The sequence below is a fragment of the Saccoglossus kowalevskii genome, chromosome 2 (genome assembly GCF_978046115.1).
Source record: "Saccoglossus kowalevskii chromosome 2, keSacKowa6.1, whole genome shotgun sequence".
NCBI classification, from domain to species: Eukaryota; Metazoa; Hemichordata; class Enteropneusta; family Harrimaniidae; genus Saccoglossus; species Saccoglossus kowalevskii.
The window spans coordinates 17531041-17549009 of NC_140642.1; the positions used below are offsets into that span (position 1 = coordinate 17531041).

At 35.0% G+C, this 17969-nt stretch overlaps 1 protein-coding gene across 1 annotated transcript in view; it reads right to left on the reverse strand.

Moving 5' to 3' along the window:
* The window catches only part of LOC100373169 (proteasome activator complex subunit 4-like), a 47034-nt gene extending 30442 nt beyond the window's left edge, over positions 1 to 16592 (reverse strand). The window contains exons 1-21 of the mRNA XM_085492427.1: positions 16298 to 16592; positions 15383 to 15523; positions 14821 to 14937; positions 13053 to 13097; positions 12463 to 12612; positions 11661 to 11724; positions 10786 to 10860; positions 10352 to 10471; positions 8028 to 8117; positions 7598 to 7656; positions 7082 to 7288; positions 6396 to 6582; positions 5450 to 5604; positions 5130 to 5280; positions 4768 to 4866; positions 3553 to 3690; positions 3173 to 3388; positions 2441 to 2595; positions 1810 to 1908; positions 970 to 1141; positions 372 to 470 (exon numbers count right to left, since the gene is read on the reverse strand). Coding sequence (XP_085348553.1) covers positions 372 to 470; positions 970 to 1141; positions 1810 to 1908; positions 2441 to 2595; positions 3173 to 3388; positions 3553 to 3690; positions 4768 to 4866; positions 5130 to 5280; positions 5450 to 5604; positions 6396 to 6582; positions 7082 to 7288; positions 7598 to 7656; positions 8028 to 8117; positions 10352 to 10471; positions 10786 to 10860; positions 11661 to 11724; positions 12463 to 12612; positions 13053 to 13097; positions 14821 to 14937; positions 15383 to 15523; positions 16298 to 16491 — 2733 coding nt within the window. The 5' untranslated portion in view covers positions 16492 to 16592. The remainder of the gene's footprint in view (positions 1 to 371; positions 471 to 969; positions 1142 to 1809; positions 1909 to 2440; positions 2596 to 3172; positions 3389 to 3552; positions 3691 to 4767; positions 4867 to 5129; positions 5281 to 5449; positions 5605 to 6395; positions 6583 to 7081; positions 7289 to 7597; positions 7657 to 8027; positions 8118 to 10351; positions 10472 to 10785; positions 10861 to 11660; positions 11725 to 12462; positions 12613 to 13052; positions 13098 to 14820; positions 14938 to 15382; positions 15524 to 16297) is intronic.
* Between the last annotated feature and the right edge of the window lie 1377 nt (positions 16593 to 17969).

Consider the following 17969-nt stretch of genomic DNA (forward strand, 5'->3'; position numbering starts at 1 on the left):
GAGACAAAAGTGACCACATGGTGGACAATACTGATGATACGATGGACAGTGGTGGCCAGAAAGTATAGTCAGTGAGACAATGCTGATAACATGGTGGAAAGGAAGTATTCACTTCTTGATGGACAGAAAGTAGGCCCAGCAAAACAATAATGACCACATAATAGACAGGAAGAACAAGCAGTGAGTCGATAGTGACAACACGAAAAATACATAAAAATAGCATGTCCATTAAATACACGCTGTAAGTCAATAGATTGTCTTTGTGGATTGGTATTTACCGACTTGTCTTAATTTTGGTGTGTTTGCATGAAAATGCTATAGTACCCATGTTAACAGCACTAATTTGCAACAACTCGGCCATAGACTCTTACCGTGTCTTCCATAGCTTTCTTAACAAGAGTAAAACTTTTCCACCTGGTGTCAAATTCCTCTTTTACGGCACCATTGTATGTTAGCAGCGCAGAATAAATCTATGATCAAATCAAAATAAAACGCATTAAATAGATACGACCATTTGATTTACAAGAATGAAATTTTGCAAAATGTAATGTCAATCCTTGTGCTTTTGGTCATGGAGTGTGGGATTGAGTTGGACTGGCATTCGTCTCTCTTAAAATTACAATGGTTCATAGTAAACATAGTGAAACACATGTCAGCGAAATTGTCTGCTTTTTACTTTTCAATACAAGAACTGTAAAATCTGTATTAGAAGCTTCTATTAAAATGGTACAATGCAATAGAGGGGATGCAACTTCTATTGGACCATCTACACATGAGAAATGGGGAATTTTCGGTTTTCAATTGAATCAATGCAACTTTATAAGATTTTATGGTTTTATGCAATTTTATCAACACCATCATTAACATCTGATGATGAGTTTCATCCCTGTCTGGTTACGTATCATCGGGTGCAAGGGTAACATTATGGTAACTCAAATCATTATCAATGGTGGAAATCTCTGCACATACCTTGATAATGAGAAACAATGACTTGGTATCATCTTCACAGTGTGTTAAGACATACTGTAGTAAATCATGCATTAAATTGGAGACCTCTTCTCTTCGCTTGTTTTGACGTTCCTCTTCATCCAGATTATTTATCAAGTTAGGGAAAGTAGTTAAATTCACTTGAGATTCAACTCTGCAATAGAGGGTATATTACAACTGTATTTTTCCATGATTTGTATAAATTATTTTAAAACTAATTTAATGTTATCCTGTGCATTAAAATTCTTTAGATGGCTGCACTTCTCAAACAAAAGCCATTCTGTGGCATAGCGGCACACCGAGTTGCAGCTTCCACGAAATTACTTGGAATATTGAGAGTCAAATTTTCTTCAAGGCAAACATAGTTAAACTATAAACACAATTTGCCTTGCCCAGAGTACAACTGTCACTGCCATATTTTTTGTACACCAAAACAGCTGTGTATGTCTCAGTATTGTCACATGATTAGAATTTGTTTAAATCAAACCATTTTTCAATGACTCAAGAATGATCAAGATGATCAGCTACATTTTTTATAAAACGCAGGCATAATAATTGGCTATATTGAAAATAAATTGAACATATTATGGAGTTAACTGAAGGACCATATGGCAATTTATATGATTGAAGGAAGTAAATAAGTATAAGTCTGACATCTCCTGTTCATGTTGGCTTGACTCAACATGTTTCAATCTTGAGACACAGTAAACTTGTTACTGATTTGGTGTACAAAACAGTAAGGTGTTGATAATAGGACTACAATTAATTCTCTACATAGAGCGTAGTGGTTTGTTAATGAGTAGATGGTTCATTATTACTTACATCTGTGAGTCTAGTGGTTCTCCTTGCCAGAATGGTAGCATAGCACCAGAACCGATTATACATACAAATACAATATATAAACTCTGTTTTAACTCGTCTCTGTGAAAAAAGAACAAAATACAACAATATACCAACAGTACCATCTGCATAGAAAATGAAGTTTCAATGACGTAACAAATATGTCTGTCATAATATTTATTTTAATTTAGAAAGACAGCTTGTTTATATTGTTTCATGGTTGGGGTCTGACAAATTCATTCACACTCACTGCACTATACTGTATCTATCTGAATGAAGGCCCTGAAAGATTACCCATCAATACCAATTTGTATGCTATTAATTCTTGCTCTAGAAATAACAATTATTTTTTATCAACGCTATAGTTTAACTGAATTTATTTATTTTTTGCTGAAACACAACTCATGGGTGATATTATGGCGTGGACAATGTTTCAGATAAACATGGTACTACTAGAATACCGATTATTCACTAATCCCTACAAAAGTCAGCTGAAGCTCATACTTCACATCTCATTGGCTAAGCCTTACAGACTCAATTCTACTCTACTCACAGATGCCCATATTTGTAGAGTGAAAATTGTAGTACTGGGTAATAACAGAAAGAATGATACCTTGTTAGCGACTCCCCTAGGATGAACTTCCTTAGTTTGTCCATTTCTGGGTCCAAGAACGTCTTCAGCAGGTGTCTTGCAAATGATTTACTTGCAACTGTTGGCTCATTCCACTGCATACCCAGATTATTTATATCACCTGGTTTGGCCCAGTCCTGTTCAAAACCCCACAAAACAGCATCAATACGTGTGACAAGAAAACCTGATTCCGACACGGTTACAAAATAAATCTGTTGTTTCGCCGCAAAACAATGAAGAGTTAAACCCAATTTGAGTGGACAGAGACAGAAAGAGACAGAGAACACTACTACCAGTAGTTTTGCTAGAAAACCCTTAAATCCTGGTAAAAGCAAAACAATATTGATGGTTACACTTAGATCAGCATAGATCAATGAATGCAGAAACAAAACAGTTTCATACCAACTATACAATACAAATCAAATATTTTTTTCTGTTTATGTTTTATTTGACCTGATCATTTATTAAAAAATCTTCTGATATGGATATCTTGAGAATACTGTAACTGTTACATTTATTTCATTACTTGACATGCTAAAGGCTTCAAAGAAACTAACTACTATCCAACTTGTTCAGCTACTTGGTGAACTACCTAACTAATGGGGATACATAATAATTGTTAGCCTCAGAAAAGCTAAATAATATGTGTAGAAATTCAACAATTTACAACCCAATTAGTACCAATATTAAACAAACCATATTAATCCAACTCACCCTGACAGCTAGATACTCTGTGACTGGTTTACCAAAACCACCTGCTACACTACAATACTCCTTGGGATAAAACAAGGTCATCGACCTTAAGATATGCTTCAGAATAGCACCGCCCAGCTCGTAGCCATCTTTAGAAGTCAAATGTAAGGCCGCATGTAATACTTCAATCAGCTGATCGCTGTATTTAAGAAGGCTTGCACTAGGACACCTGACGACCTTAACGACAAGAAAAGAATTTTTAATTACAAAGATTACATCAATATAGACCTTGGTCTGCATCATGCAGTAGCAAGTGCTGATTTGAAACAGAAACAATTAACACCAATCCTCCTGTTGCAGTCTATGCCCCTATAAAGTTTTAAGCACAAAACCAAACTTACTTCAGATAATATTTGTAAATTGAAAAGCAATTCATTATCTAACTCGTGATCATTGCTGGCTTCACCTGATGCGGTATGTGACAGGATTACATGGATACAATGTGGTACAAACTTCTTCAACGCTAATTCGGGATTCACCTATAATAACGTATACAAAGAAAAAGACAAGTTCATTATAGAATGTGTTTTACAAATACCAGCCCCACTTGAAGAATATCACGAACGATTTTCTGTTATCCATACTAGTGTATTACCGTATGTGGTTATTATCTGATATCACTTGTTCGTAGAGCATGGGCTAGTATTATTCACAAACTAAAGACCACGACCAAGTTTGAGCGTCAAATCGACAGAAAATATGATTTTACAGGATTACGCTTATGAATCATATGCTAATTTATGCCAATTAGATGTGACATGTTGTCACACGCAACGTAATATTACCGTAATTGGTATAGTACAGGTGTGATGGTTCAAATACCAAAATGGCAACAGTAACAGAAAGACTTCCCTGGCGGCGATGATAAAATACGAACACGGAGCCAACAGATGAGGTTTCAACTGGTACTGGTATTATTATACTCTGCAAACATCAAGTACAATAATGCGGTAAAACTCCACTACTCCAATAACTAGATACTTAAACTCCAATACAATTCAACGAGATCTCCGATCTGATTCCAGTGCTGAACAACTCCCCTATACATGTATATACCCACACTGTCTATAAATAGACCATTACATCAGCATACATAATGAGTCTGGAACTTACTACAAACTTCTAGAATGTTCCATTACCTTCTATTGCCTTCTACAGTGTCCTATTACCTATTCAACCAACTTCTAAAAATTCCACCCAGACACAGTATGGTTCTAGAACATTCTCAGTGACACGGAAGTGGTAAACAAGTCGTATGCAACACATGTACGCATGCTGGTTGATCAATCACTATTGGTTATCAAAACTAACAGAAATACTATTTTTCTCAACAATATTTTTGCAAAATCAACTTTGAATTCTCTTTTTTCACTAATAATTGCATGATCGGGTTTAGATAGAAACAGCAGTTCACATTTCACATTCAACATCACTACTAAGAATCATGTGCTCCATGGTCATGAGAGTATATATGAAATATAGATATACATCTTCTGCTACCTATTCATAAATACACAACAATTTGCATATTGTTGGCCACAAACTTTGTTACTTACCCTTGCCGAGGCTCTGCATATATCTGCCAGCATTTTACCAGCTATTTTAGTATCAAATACATGGCTAGATACATAGTTAAATAGTTTATTTAGTGCAACCTGTAACAAAGCCACAAGTTGTATTCAGATTAACAAAAAAAAAATAAGCTTGATAGCTGAAGATAATTACCACTCTGTAGCATGTAACTAATGAATCTTTGTAGTATTTTAAACGAAACAAACTAGTAATGCCATAAAAGTCTCGGCACAATCATAAAGTTCCCAGATGTACAGATGTAGTGGAGGGGCACAAAAATTTTTTTTTTTTTTAATCAGTAGGGCGATTAGAGAGGATTACAAATACAAATGATGAAAGAACACACCTCATACAACTGAGGTGAACTCTGAGTAAATATAGAACTAAACGTGGATGCTATTGCAACCTCCATCACACTTTCATGTTGATTCTTGGATCCGTCTACATGGTGTCTAGTTGCTGGATCAGGATTGCTGTTCTCAATCAAAGAAAAACACCTACAAAGCCATGAGAAGGAGAAAAAAATCATCCATATTGAAAAAACCAACAAGAAATGCACGTGAATCGATTTTAGTGGCTTAAGTCATCAAAATACTAGGATGAGGCATATTAGTAGCGATAAAAAATGTGGACATTTGTCAACGATCACATAGAGCAGGTATTTACCTATCCATGAAAACAAGAATGAATTCTTCAAATCCAGCTGTTGATGAGCAAACCTCTCTTTCAATCTCTGTCAGATCATCTCTCAGATACAGAGCAGAGGAACAGTCCACCAACGGCACCAAGGAAACAAAGGTAGAGATAACTTGAAAAGTCACCTAGAAAATAGAAATATCAAAATCCTTTGCATAATCATTTTGACATCAACTTTAAGTAATAATACTTTAAAGGCATATTTCTTAGCTCACTCAGTTCCCCCATGTTTTACTGTCATCGCCTTATTGTTTTAGCAGCATTGCTAGCCAAGTTGTTGCCTGCTTTGCTATGCCAATCTTAATTGCATTTAGATCAAACTATTTTCTATAAAGGTTTGCCGTTTTTTTTCTGTCAAATCCCCCTGACCATGACCAGAGCAACAGTTCAAATGAGCGTTATATGCACTTTCATACCTAACTAGCAGCTGTGTTCTGAGGTTTGAAACTGAGTCAGCACTCATAGATTTTGTTTAATATATTTAATGAACTTGCCATATGGCAATTTAAACAAATAAATAAAATAAATTGAGAGAAAAATCTTTTAATTATATTGAACATGTTCATCAGTATTAATTTGACATCAAGAGCAAGTTTTAATCATGTTTGATTTCAAGACATGCACCAATCAGCAGCTTAGGCGGTCTATGTTGCTGTATGAAGCACTAGAATGGGGGTGACAATACATGTGGGAGAAGTCTGTCTATTATACCACTTGGTGTCCAATGTATAACATGCAGAAAACAGCATGAATATCCATGTAGTGTAAAAGCCTGGGTAGTACAAGATTTGGTGGGTGACTATCATCAAATTCAAGTTTGTGAGCAGGTTTAATGAATTGTATCAATATACACAAAAAGAGCATTATACATGGATTTCAATGGTTTAAAATTTGTGTTCAAATACATGCAGCTTACCATGCATTTCCTTATATCATTGGTATCAATTCCTGGTAATGTGAGCTGTAGTAGCGGCATTAGATGAGTGGGACCATCTGGCACCCATTTACCACCTTTCAGTAATGTTCTTGACACGGCCACTATACAGCTTAACGTAGCAATCAGCTGATGGGGTTCTGTCAATGTCTGCAATGCTGTGTACGTCCTGAGATGAGGAATAGACAGAACAGATATACAAAGATGGGATAGATTTTTTTACTAAATACAGATATGGGGTTGAGCCAGGCAAACTCATGAACGTGGTTTGCAAGTCAATTTTAGCCATCTTTCACAGAGTGAACAAAATTTTGTCAAAATACTGCACCATATTTTTTGCAGCTAAAGATTGCTCAGTCAACATGAGTTGCAGAGTGTTAAATAATCTGTGAATACTGTTATGGACTGTTATATGCAAAGTCTTTAAATGACGTTGTCATAGTTACCAACCAGGGAGGACTGAATGTGTTTCCGTGTCTTGACATAACCATATAGAGAAGACTTTTAATGTCATTGTACATTGATATAAGCAAAGATATTGGTACGAACAAACTGAATATCAATTATTCTTGGAATTTACTAAATATACATTTAACATTACAACATATATTCATATAACAGATTATTCAAAACAGGCACAGCTGCACAATGACAAACATTGTACTTACTTTTCAAGTAGCGGTGGTATGACCAGCTCCGGCCTGAGTAGCGCAATATGCTGGAGAGCCGTCGCCGCCTCCATGTGACCGATCTTACTGAAGATTGCAGGAAAGACAGCAGGAATAATACTATTGACAAATGTAGTGATAGCTTTATCTGAGAGTTTGTGACTATCCGGGATAGTATGGATCCAAGAGGGTTTCTTGTAACGCTCCCTGTAATGAATCAAAGATTGGTATTGACGAGTGTTATTACAAATGCAATGAACTACTTGCGACATAGACATACAAATGATATACATGTACTATAACATCAACAATGCTGATTGCCGATAAAATCAAGACTAGGGTGATCTACCAGATGCATATTCAGAAGGAATCTCTTTTTTTTTTTAACTAGTCATGATCGTCAAATACAAAAAGCTAAATTCCCCACCAAGAGTGATACCATGGAAGACATGCTGCAATGACCATATTACCGGATGTACGGATAAACTAAAAATGAATATTATGTAATTAATTTACCTGTGAATTCTCCTGACAAAAGTTGCTGGTAATTTATACAGAAGGCCTTGAAGTTTTATCTAAAAATGCAGAAAAAAAATTACTACCGTAATACCGTAATCTGGCACCAAAAAGAATAGAATGCAACATATTTGTATTTATTTATTTATTTATTTATTTGCATTCATTCCAATTTTTAATCAGATTTCAGTTGTAAATAAAGCAAACAATAATGCTTGTATACTAACATGACATCATTGAATACTGTTATTAATGATGCATAAACACGACAACAATTTTGGGCAAGGAAAATATTTACAAATTTTGCAATATTTTGTAGCAGTGAAAATTTCACTGTGGGTGTTTACCACACACATGAATTATTAAACTTCTTTAATGATTTACAGTATTTTTGACTACTTATTCAGCATCTATTATAGATATCACTCACCGTATATTTACCCATATTTGATGGATGATAGTAAGATTCTAAAGCTAGGATAAATCTAGTTAAATGATCTTCACAAACACCATCAGGTCCCTATCAAAGATAAACAATTTATGATTATTGCTAAAATATTCAACCCTCTCACCAATATTAATTCATCATTGTTGCATGCTGACAAACGGAGGCATGATAATGATGTAAAAAGAAGTAAACATTTACACAAATCTAGTAATTTCAAAACGATAGAATTAAGTATGAATTAACAGAGAAAGATGCAAGATAAACAACAATCATAAAACATAGCGTAACTATAACAACCTTGCTCATTGAGAATCTAGATAAATAGCAAATGAGAATTCAGGATGGTTACATAATAGACTGTGGAAATCAATTAAATAAATGCTGTGCATGTATTGGTACTTTTATAATAAAATTTTGTACCTTCAGTAATTCTTGTAATGTATTACCGTTAAAATCCTATTATAAACCGCATACCTAATAGTAACCGCACCCCTGATTTCGGCTTCAGTATTGAAGAGTTCTCAACAAAAATTGAAAACATGAAAAGTACCTATTACTAACTGCACCCGCAATTCAACAAGACCGTGACTGACTTTGTTTCAACCAGCTGGTACATTGTTCCTAATCCTATTCATTTGTTTCGACAACGTGCCTAAAAATATTCACACCTCTTTGTTGTTCAGTAGTGTTAGGATGTCAAACACGCAGTGAAACTGCTTTTGTTCTTGCGACAACTTTCGTCAATACTCTTTATGAATACGTCCATGTGTTGCAAGTTTTCGACAATGAGCTGTTATCACCGAAAAACTGTTATATTCTTTTTCAATGCTCAGTTTATCTTTCAAAAACAACTAATTTCTTGATTTAAAAAAAAAGTTATGTCGTTTTCCCATGGAAATCAAAGCCAAAAGATTGCACTACATTATCGGTAAATCACTTCCGCGTTTCATTCACCATGAAGTCGGTGACCTGTCATTAACATATTTAGATGAACTAAGGTGGTGAACTAAGGTGAACACGTGGGCACCCATCAGCATTTTGATTGGTTAAATAGCGACTTTGACCTATCTGGTCAAGTAACGTCTCGTGTGCATTCAAACTACATGGCGGATGTCGTATCGTACATGTCGTATCGATCGTTTACATGTGACAGAAATAATTCGCTTATGGTGAAACTAAGTTGAATTTTACTTGCATTTGATAACAATTCAACGAATTTATTTTTCGTGGGTTATTATAATCACTACTGAGTAATAATCAACAATTTAAACACTTCGAAAACAAGTAAGTTATTCACTTGTGAGCCGAAGCATGGCCGGATTGCGTTACCATACACCCACGGTACCGTACTTTTTTAGTGCCGTACCATGATAATTTTCTACTAAGCAATGCATTAATGTTTGTTTTTATTTGAAACTCGTGCCAGAATATACTTTCCGTTACAAAGAAAATTAAAAAAAATAAATGCATATTACATTAAATATACTGAGTATTTTTTTCATGTGAAGTTATTTTATGACGTGACGCTTATCACTCTTCCCTGACAACTAAATTGGAGGTACGCTTATATTCAAAAGATTGTACGGTGTATTGTTTGTTTTGTGCAAGTGATGTGGGAAAAAACGACTATGCCCATTTAGTGATTGCAATATATACGTAATAGAAACCGCACCCTGAACTTGAGCTGTTGATCCCAATTTTTTATTTGATATATTGTAATATAAACCGCGGTTTATAATAGGATTTTATTGGTAATCTCATTGTCAGAAAACAAATAAAGTTCACAAATAGTATAGCAATGCATCAAAGCAAAATTCTGGCAGAAAAAATACTGGCAAGAATTTGGGCAGGCAAAATTATTTATACAACAGTTGCCACACACTATTTAGCCTAACAAGGTCGGGTTTGTTGCGCCCTCCGCGGTGCTCCAAACCCAACGCACGCTTGGCAGTACGATGTAGTTTTTCACTTGCCCAACGATTTTTTGTTGGTATCAATGAAATTGCAGGAACGTCAGATAATGACAACCATCAAAGAGTGACCATTCACTGCAATATTTATCATCTTATTGAAAACAGTATGTGATTTTTGCCGACAATGCAAACATGGCTTTGATTGACGGTGTTACCATGACCATCAAAATAAATGAATTCATTGCAAGAAGGCGTGAACTTTGTGAATTCGCAGTATTGATCTTGCTGTCGAGACATACACCATTCTGTCAGGCGTCAGTGAGGTCTGATGCCGTTCAGTCGACGAGGGCCTACTCCCGCTTATATGTCAGGCTACACACTATTTGAACTCACCAACATGGCTATTATCAAAGTACACATGGTTGGTATATGATAACTGTTACAAGCTCTACCAACTTGTAGTTTTTTGGTACCAACGGGTAGATTGAAACATCTCAACATCCGTGTAAATATCTGAAAGTAAACACAAAAATCCAATGATTAATTACAAAGAATTATAATTTAAATATGATTATAATTTTATCATATTACTTTCTAAATATTTGTTATGTTCTAGGGAACTCAGAGCAGGAGGGAGGGACAAGACATTACAAATGCTGGCGGACAAATGAATGAACAAACAGTTTATGCGATTTCTGTATGAATTTATGTCTTCAGCAAAATTAAACAGAGGAAACTTGGCATGACACGCTTTAACACTGTTATGTTAAGAATTATGACAGAGACCATTTAATAATATATGGGGAAGTATTTAAAAATATAAATACCTTTGGTATATATGGCGTCCAATCAATGTACCCGATGTTATCATTCGCCACTCTAGCAAATAACTCAACTACAGACTGCGATGAAAGAAGAAAGAACATCATAACGTAATGTACAAGGTCACTGGCATCAATGCTGCTCAATACACAAGTTCACTTGTACAAAATTAAATGAACTCGAGGTAGAAGCAGACTCTTAATTTTCGAGAAAGTTGGTCATAAATTGTATGACAATGTTCATTGGTTTATTATGTAAAATCATTTACATGACACCATGAAATAGCATTCTTTTGTGTGTTATAGTGACGAATTTTGAGAAAGCATTTCTATTATTTTTCAGAAAAATTCCATAGAACACAATGTTAAAGAAAAGATTTTTTTAAATAACTTAATAAATAAAAATAAGGACAACATTTAGCCGGTGTCATCAGCTTACAATTTAAGATATAAGGCAAATATTCACTAAAATATATCCATCCTTTTCTCAAAAATTAGACACCCCCCTCCCCCAAGTCAATATCTTTATATTGCCCAGGAGTACAATTTACTGCAGAATAAATAAATTCTGTGTATTTGCACTTATGAGTAGGCATCTACTGATTCCATTTCTTCTGTTAACATATTTTGCATTCACAGCATCAGAGGTTCTACCCCAGTGGTTGATAGTCCACTCAAAAGCCAATTTACAATATTTTTGTCAAGAAGAATTTTTCAGCCAAAAAGGGCAGATACTGCCCTCAGTGAATATAAAACATCGTCAGCATCACAGTCATAAAAAGAAATTACGAAAGTATAACATGATTGATGGTGGAGTAGTATTCAGTCACTAAAAAGACTACACTATAAACATGAGTAACGTACAACAGAAGCCCACTTACCACTTCCCATGATGGTGAACTGTGAGTAGCATCCCATAGATTCAGCATCTCATCCAACCACAATCTACATACAACAAGAACAAGTGATCAGATTATCAGATTATTAAAGAGCGATAGTTGTCGCGCCACGCATGCTCGAGATATATGGGTTGAATATAAACAAAGACTACGACTTTGACTGTTGCGCAGATCAACGAGTACAAACTGAGACATTTCTAAGCTTTAATTAGATAATTTTTAGGTGATTGGAAGGTATTGAAGGAGTCACCGGCGGTATTCAGTGCAAGTCGCGCCAAATTCAAACCTCATATTTGTGATTTCCATTCGAAGAGCGCATTGGATTGTGGGAAAATCAATGTTTATCAACACAAATGTCGCACATGTGCAGCGCTTTAATATACAGAATATAGTATTATTTTTCTTTGTTTGTACAAAAGTACAGCATTCCTACTATAGGTGACATAACTATGATTTGACACTATGGATGTTGATATAATAATACACATGTGTCTACATCATGAATCGCTGCTTGACGGCACTGACTGACCTCCTGAACCCACTCCCACCGGAGAGCAAGTTTTGTTTGATTTGTGATATTAAAATGAAGTAGTTGATTTTATCAGAGTTAAAATTTACTGATAACAAACAAAGAAATATTTACTTGGTTTAAGTTTATCAGACTTGATTTGCCATCAGTGAAATTAGCAAAGCCCTACAGTAACATTTACATACTGTAGTATTTTATTGATCAGTAATTATGACACATGGTGCAACCACGTGTATAACACCGATCAAGTTTTACCTGAATCCCTTATCATGATGCTCGGGAGGTAATGTAGTTGGTAGAAACATTTCCATGTAGCCGACTCCCTTGGACATGGTGACATCAAACGGGCACAGCAATGGCCGCCATTCATCCAACATCTCTTGGGTACTCTCCAGAGGAAAGTATCTATAGAATGGGAAAATGATGCTGAATACGGTATGCAATATATGTGAAGTTTGTTGATTCTGTTCTAAACATTTTTTGGGAGTTTGGCATTCCCACGATGTGTTATTGGGAGGAAAAGATTATAATAAGGTTATTACTAGGATACCTCAAAGTATGCACTCAGAAAGTATGCCGCCACATCGGCCTCTGCTGCGCGTCAGTCGATACTTTCACTGTACTGTCCTTCGAGCATACTTTTCGGTATCCTCATAATAACCTCATATTATTGCTACATGCTACAGTCCTAATTCTGCAAAATATTGGATATTAATACTCATCTGCCATAACATTGATAGATGATTGAGGAAAAACAAACTGACCACAAGAGGGCGCTGTAGGATAAAAAAACCCTGTATAGGCAGGGTAGAGTCAAACACACACCAACAAATCTTAATACTTACAATCTGGCACACTTTATCAGATTTTTCAGTACATTGTCAATGGTTCTGGAAGAAGATAGAAGAGATAAAAGCAACAAACCTCATACATATAGATATTTATTTTCACCCAAATGTAATCCAGCATATGTCCTGTTTTTCATGTCTGTCTTTGTTTTACAAGTCATGAAACAGTTTTTTGAATCACAACAGTGTTCCAAATCTTGTTACACTATCAGAATTTATGAAAGTTGCTCTTAATGTTATCACAGCTATGACTGTATTTTAGTCAAAACAAAAACTAGCTGTCAGGAAAATATTAAATTACATGTATTTCACATCTCATGAGAAAACAAAGACCTTCTTTAGGTGAGGATTTTTACAAGGCAATATTAAGGTTAGTTGGTATTAACTTTTGATACCAACACAATTTTGTCAACTGAATATTTTGAGAATCATAATTGTAACGCTGAGGAATCAATTGTATCTGCAACTGGCTTAAAATCGTTGGTAATTAGAAGTACTTGAACTAGATCATCAGGATTGGAATTGAACCATCTGAAAATACACGCCAACAAAGTTTTTCCGATGACGAGAAGTATTGCTATTAATTTTCAAATCTGAACTGTGGCTCTAGAATATCCATGCACCCCCATGAGAACACATAACACCAGCCTTTGGATTTGTGTACGAAGGATGATGTCATTAGTGAATATCTTTGGAAACTCTATTTTGACAGAGTTAGATTGCATTATCTCGGCATATACTGGACTGTATGGTGTGCAGTTCAGTGCTAACAGTGAATTTACAAGCTAGCCATCGGAGTCAACAGCACGACCTGCTGGTTTTTTTTTCATTTGAACTGTTGTGGTCACTATAACTCTATTAGAATCTATTATATATAACTAATTAAAAGTTGAATATATTTACGCTCACCTTGAGTCTACTTGAATATGAGAGAAGATTGAATTGACTATAAAAACATTTTTATATCACTGTGTGGGTGTTGCCCAAATTTCCCGACAGCAAGTCTATGTTTTGATTAAAATGTAGCAACAATACTTGTATGTATATTTACAAAAATGTAAATTCATGTGTTAAGCTGAGTGTACGAGACACTTAACGATTCAAATGCCTGGTGGAGGGTAGACTATGTGTATTACCGGTAACATTAAATCTTCTTTGTTAGTTTCATTAACAAGTTAATGTGAAGACGGGTCCCCAAATAACACAAGAATTAAAAAATGTTGTACTTTTTGCACTGTAAATAGGTTTTCAAAAACTTTTAAATACGCTTAATTAACTGAGTGGGAAATGAATTAAATTTGCCTAAAAGATTGTATGTTTTAAATAAGCACTGAAAGCCACTGACCCAGTTGGGTTGATCCAGTAACAATTTTGTTATTAAAACAGGGTGCAGACATAATTTTGATTGCCCTGTGAGAATGTGTGTAATTTGCAAATCCCACTACATTGAAGATGAATTTTGCATGATTTTTCAGAAGCCATGACAATACTAAAATCAATGTTGGGCAAACAATGACAATTGTGATTAAAATTTAATTATTAACCAGCATACGGATAGTGCCAAATAAAATGTTCAATTTATCATTAACATATCTTTCAGGCTGAGGAAATGGAGCAATGCAATAATCCATTGATTATATTGGTCATATATTGATATTTCCTTATAGGTACTGTATTTATTTTTTGGCGGATTTATGGCTTGTGTATACTGAATAAACTCACTGATCAAAAATAAAAGTTTTAACAGTCCATGTTAACTACTTACGGAGGAAGCCATTCCAAACCAAGAGGTTCATAATGAGAATAGTAAACCCTCTCAACCACTTTGTATAATGGTCGCCATGGCAATATGAGATCATCTCTTGATAAAAGTGCTTTTTTCCTGTAATTGAAGATGATACAATGTAAATGTATACAACACAAAATTACAGTAACCATGCATGTGACGTAGTCAAGTCACCAAACCAAGAGAGCTAAAATCCAAAATGGCCACTTTTCAATTTCGCATTCTCATGATGAGATTGTACTCTTATGCAAATTGTCACAACTCAATAAGTTCATAAATGGGACAACAATAATTAACTTCCCCCTCAAATTCAAAATGGTCGCCTTTCAATTTAACCATCATCATCATGAGGCTTCCATTTCTGTGACAGCCTCCCAATACGGATCTATGATCATATTTGATTTTGTTGTAATTTTTTCACAACAAATTTATGAGACATTTTTTGTCTTGTGAATAATATTCTGAAAGTGTTATTTCTTCTTTTTTTTTTTGTCAAATCAGACTGCAAAAGTTACACACACTACATCAAATTATAACTTACTTCAACAGTGTCACCAGAGTGTGTGCAAATTTCTGAATCAATCTGAATTCCAAATCTGGAATTGTCAACAACTCGTACATTAATTTAACAAACACCAAATGGTCTTCCTTGGAAAACTTGCGGCCATAGAGTCGGATATACCTGAAAAAGTGAGAAGACAGAACTCTTAGTGAGTTACACCAGGAAGCTGTAATGTAATCGTTACAGCTCCCTGGTTGCACCTATACAGTCTATCGGTTACATTTCGTGTTAGCAGCACTGAGAAAAGTGAAGTAATTCAGAGAAATGTGTTCTACACTTCTATAAATCTCTGTTCTGAATATTCAATGATGAGTGACGAGGTTATGGAATTTTGTGGCCCAAGTGTTCAAACAATTTAGGCTAATGTAAACTTTGATATGCTATCGATGGCGACCAAAGGAAGAGAGACACTGTCCTTTCTTCTGATCATATAGGTAAAAAATATACCTTCATGTTCTCATAGAATTTAAAGCAGTTAGCCTGTTTGCTTGTATTGTGTGAAAGCCCCACAACACAAGTATTGTCACAAAAGATTAATTTCATTACAACCTGAGCAAACATGCAGCCATCCACCACGATGCAAAATAGCAACTCTTACAATCATTGATTCCTTAGTGTGTCAATGCAATTTTCCTCGAGAATTACTTTCTGGAAAAGTCCATCTGCCAATCATAGGTCACGTAAATTTGAAAAACAGTGGTTATGATAGTTTAAAAAACAACACGGCAATATACATTGTATGTACATTTCATCGCAACTTTAAAAACATGCCTTATCACGTGACAATATAAAAACAAAATATCATAATCAAGGCGATCGAGTCATTGATAACAATTTTAGAACATGTCTTTCTTGTATCAAATTCATCATCATTAGTTTAATAATAATACTTACGTTGATAATCGAGTTGCCCAATGTAAAACACCTGGCCTCAACTCACGAAGTTGCACAGCTATTCCCAAGTTGGCCTTCACTTCAGAGAGAAATCTGTTCGATTCATCGTCTAGTTTGTCACTATATGGCAACAATTTGTTGTAGGGTATCTCTTTCTGTGGACAAAACCCCAGCTCTGTTTCTCGGACGTCCATGTCTCAGAAGCGATTATAATATGAGGAATGACACATACAAGTATTAAATTATATGATATACCACCAACGCTGACTCACACACCGCTTATCGCCATTTTGCTTTTATTCTGGCCTCGTTTTCAGAACGGCTGCAGGTCAAGCTAATTCCATTAATGAATAGGTAAAATGGGTATAAAGGGCAGGGACGTTTCATTAATGCAAGCAATCGACTCGTCTGTCTAGTTGAATTGTCACTAAACTAATCAAACAACATTTTGACGTAAAATTATTCAAATGCGTGTCTGTCACCCCACTTGAGTAACTCATTTTTGCTATAAGTCCCGGTCCCTTTTCAATATTTTGTTGAAAATCAGATTTAGTTTTGAGATACGAAATACCTAACGCACAAACTAGTAAAGATGCAACCCACTCGATTAACAAAGTTAGCTACCTAATAACAATAAACAAACACAATATTATAAGTGGTCTCGATGTTATCGCTATCGCCCACTCGGGACGAATAGCCCGGATACTTTATTAGTAAAAAATGCCACATCAACGATGAATAAGTGTTATATAATTATAAGTCTCATGAATGGACTTTTTTGGATTAATTCAGTTTTTAAATGTCCAAATGTAATCTTCATTAATGGACCACTACAGACCAAAACGATATCGATGATTTAGACGGCCTTTATGTCCATTTACGTCATAGAAATATTTCGTCACTAGAGGGCGCGCCATACAGGAAAGATGTTTTGACTGTGTGTAGTTAATCGATGGAGCATGAGCATAAAATTGTTTCTTGTACATATAAATATATAATTAAAAAAAAACCTTATTCCTGTCTATTATGACAATTTCACTGTTTTAAAAGTTGTTGCATTTTATGTTATACGTTCAGTTTAACTTTCCAAAATTGAGCATTACAAACTATGGACAGGAGATGGAAAACACAGCAGAAATTAAGCCAAATAAAAAAATATGTTTTCGGTAACCCTGTTTGTTTTTATGCAAATAAGTTTTCATGCCAAATTTTATTTACTTCTACGCAAATTAGCTGTGACCATTCGAACGGTGTTGAAATTTTGTATTTTGTTTACTTCCTCTTATTTAGTGAATGACTACTCAACTACTAGTTTTATAAAACATATTCTTAAAACTAACTTAGATGTCATTTTTCACATTTGTAGTTGAATCATAATTACCCGAATTCTAGCAAATAATGTGTACAGCACATTAGAAGAAATAAAACAAAAACAAAAACCTGCCTACCTAGAATTTGTTTTTGCCTGTTTCCGGAAACATGCAAATTTTGTTTTATAGTTATAGTAATATCATAATGTACTTCCGGTTGTATGGTCAACCCCGGACTTGCATGTAGTTTCTTGTATAAATGGCGAGGCCGGGTTACCGCGAAATAACCCGGGTCTCGTCATTTATACACTCCTATTAACAAAAGACAAGGTCAACTGGGACGCCAATATTGTATGGACAAT